This window comes from Rhagoletis zephyria, unplaced genomic scaffold (genome assembly GCF_001687245.7).
Source record: "Rhagoletis zephyria isolate East Lansing unplaced genomic scaffold, Rhagoletis_zephyria_1.1 Rzeph_scaffold_03895, whole genome shotgun sequence".
NCBI classification, from domain to species: Eukaryota; Metazoa; Arthropoda; class Insecta; order Diptera; family Tephritidae; genus Rhagoletis; species Rhagoletis zephyria.
The window spans coordinates 2,194-4,819 of record NW_016160978.1 but is presented as its reverse complement, the minus strand read 5'-3'; the positions used below and the strand labels follow the sequence as shown (position 1 = coordinate 4,819).

General features: G+C 37.8%; 1 protein-coding gene across 1 annotated transcript in view; it reads left to right on the top strand.

Moving 5' to 3' along the window:
* The window catches only part of LOC108369903 (probable cytochrome P450 12c1, mitochondrial), a 28,739-nt gene extending 26,499 nt beyond the window's left edge, over positions 1-2,240 (top strand). The window contains exons 5-6 of the mRNA XM_017625112.1: positions 1,014-1,449; positions 1,535-2,240. Coding sequence (XP_017480601.1) covers positions 1,014-1,449; positions 1,535-2,134 — 1,036 coding nt within the window. The 3' untranslated portion in view covers positions 2,135-2,240. The remainder of the gene's footprint in view (positions 1-1,013; positions 1,450-1,534) is intronic.
* Positions 2,241-2,626: the final 386 nt, after the last annotated feature.

The following is a 2,626-nucleotide window of genomic DNA, read 5'->3' as shown; positions in this document are numbered from 1 at the left end:
GTAGAAAAATGTCGAAGATTAAGTGTGGAAAATGGAAAACTTATAAGGCGAGAATTTGAATTAATGACTCATGAATCTGTAGACTCAATGACAGAAGGCGACACATATAAATATCTTGGTATTTTACAGGCTAGGAGGATGCAGCACAGTGAAATAGTTTCAGCCGTAACTAGTGAATACCTCCAAAGAGTAAAGAGCTTGCTGAAATCATGCTTGAATGGGTATAACCTTTTTAAAGCCATTAATGCATTTGCGATACCGGTTTTAACATACACCTTTGGTGTAGTAAAATGGTCCGAAACAGAACTGGAAAACGTCAAGAGAGCAACAAGGACATTGTTGACAAAGTATGGCACGCATCACCCAAAATCAGCAGTAGAACGTCTCTACTTGCCACGTCGACAGGGAGGTCGAGGGATGGTAGACATTAAGCAATTACATAATAAGTGTAAACAAAGCCTTCGTTTATACTTCCACAACCAAAAGAACAGCCTACTCCAAACCGTGTGCAAAGCCGATTTAAAATATTCACCATTAAATCTTAGTGAATTTTCTGCAATCGAATTAATATCAGGAACGCAACATATCCAGTCGCTCATGCAAGACTGGAAAATGAAAGCGGTTCATGGCAGATATCCACATGCTCTAGACGCTCCTGAAGTAGATAACGCTGCTTCCAACGAATGGTTAATTCACTCCGGTATCTACGCCGAAACTGAAGGTTTTATGATCGCTATACAAGATCAAGTTATTGCGAGTAGAAACTACTCGAAATATATTATGCGTGCTACCGTTGAAAACGACCTATGCAGACGATGCCAAAAGCAAACAGAAACCATCCACCACATCACAGGAGCTTGTGTCACGTTAGCAGCCACCGAATACTTAACCATTTTTTTATATTGAGTCAAGTTTCCTCAAGTGGGCCAGCCAAAGTTGACTTTTCGATTTATTACGTTTCATCGACCGATTTTGAATCTCTATTTGAATAGAAAACTTCTTACTCTTTGCAGAATTCGAGACGTACGAGATCCGCTAACACTTGAAGTACCCGACAATTTCTTGACCGACATCAATCGTTTTAACTTCGAATCAGTTGCAGTGGTTGCATTGGATCACGAGTTCGGTTTGATTCGCAAAAATCCCGACTCGATGGAAGCCAGACAACTCTTCGACAATTTAACTGCTTTCATTAAATGCCTTTATGATTTAGGTATAAAGCCATCACTGTACAAATACATAAGAACGCCCACTTACCGGCGCTTTGAAAAAATAAGTGATACAATATTTGATCTGACAAATCGGTATGCCAATGAGGCCATAGCACGCATGCAACAGAACCCTTGCAAGGAAGGTGAGGAACGCAGTGTGCTGGAGAAACTTATAAAAATCGATCGCAAAATTGCCATTATTATGGCAATGGATATGTTAATGGCTGGTGTGGATACGGTAAGTGTTGGGAAAGGTAACGTTTACACAAGCAACGAAATTTAATGTGCATTTATTTATTTTTTTTTTTTTTGAAATACCACAGACATCCTCTGCGCTGTCAGCCGTGTTGCTGTGCATTGCTAAAAATCCAGAAAAACAGCACAAATTACGCGAAGAACTGTTGAAGGTGCTGCCACACAGAGATGATCACTTCACCATTGAAAATATGAAACATTTGCCATATCTGCGCGCTTGCATCAAGGAATCGTTGCGCACCTATCCGATTTCGTTTGGAAATATGCGTGAAACTGGCGCTGACTTGGCGCTTAGCGGTTATCGGGTACCAAAAGGTACGCGCGTGTTTATAAACTCCAATCTTTTGCTAAGTGAAGAAAAATTTTTCCCCCGCTCACGGGAGTTTCTACCCGAGCGTTGGCTACGACAGCAGGATGATATGACAGGTGGAGACGAAAAACTAATTGCTGATAATTTGAGCAAATTTATCTTTTTACCATTCGGTTTTGGACCGCGCAGCTGTGTGGGCAAGCGTATTGTTGAATTGGAGTTAGAAATGTCGCTGGGCAATGTGGTTCGTCACTTCGAAATCGAGTTTAATTATCATTCGGAAAAGCCTTTTGCGAACCATTTGCTAAATACACCACAAATTCCGTTAAAATTTAAATTCACTGATGTAAACTATTAAGTATTAGAGTGATACCCGACCAGGAGCAAAGGTATTGGCACAGAGAATTTTTCGCAATATATGGAAATTTTTTCGGTTCTTATTCTTATTTCTTTTAGGTAATTTTTTATAAAAATTTAGTTCATAACAAAAACATAAGATTACAATCTATAAACTTTGTGAAAACTCAAAAAATTTCAATAAATTTAATTACCAATTTGCAACTTTTTATTTAAATTTTTTAGAAAAATTCTATGTAAGTATGCAATGGTAAAGTCCAGTTTAGTTTAACGAAGTGCAAGTTTGAAGTTGCTTGAAAATTGGTTTATCTTTAGCAATTTTTTTGGCAGTTCGTTCCATACAAAGTAAATTTATTCGACATTTTTTTTTTGTATGGAAGAAAATAATAACACCGTCTCCCATATTTATCATTTATTATATTACAATGTCGAAAGTTGTTATTGACTAATTGTTATTGACTATTTGACTAGTGAACTAAATTCACTTGTTGAA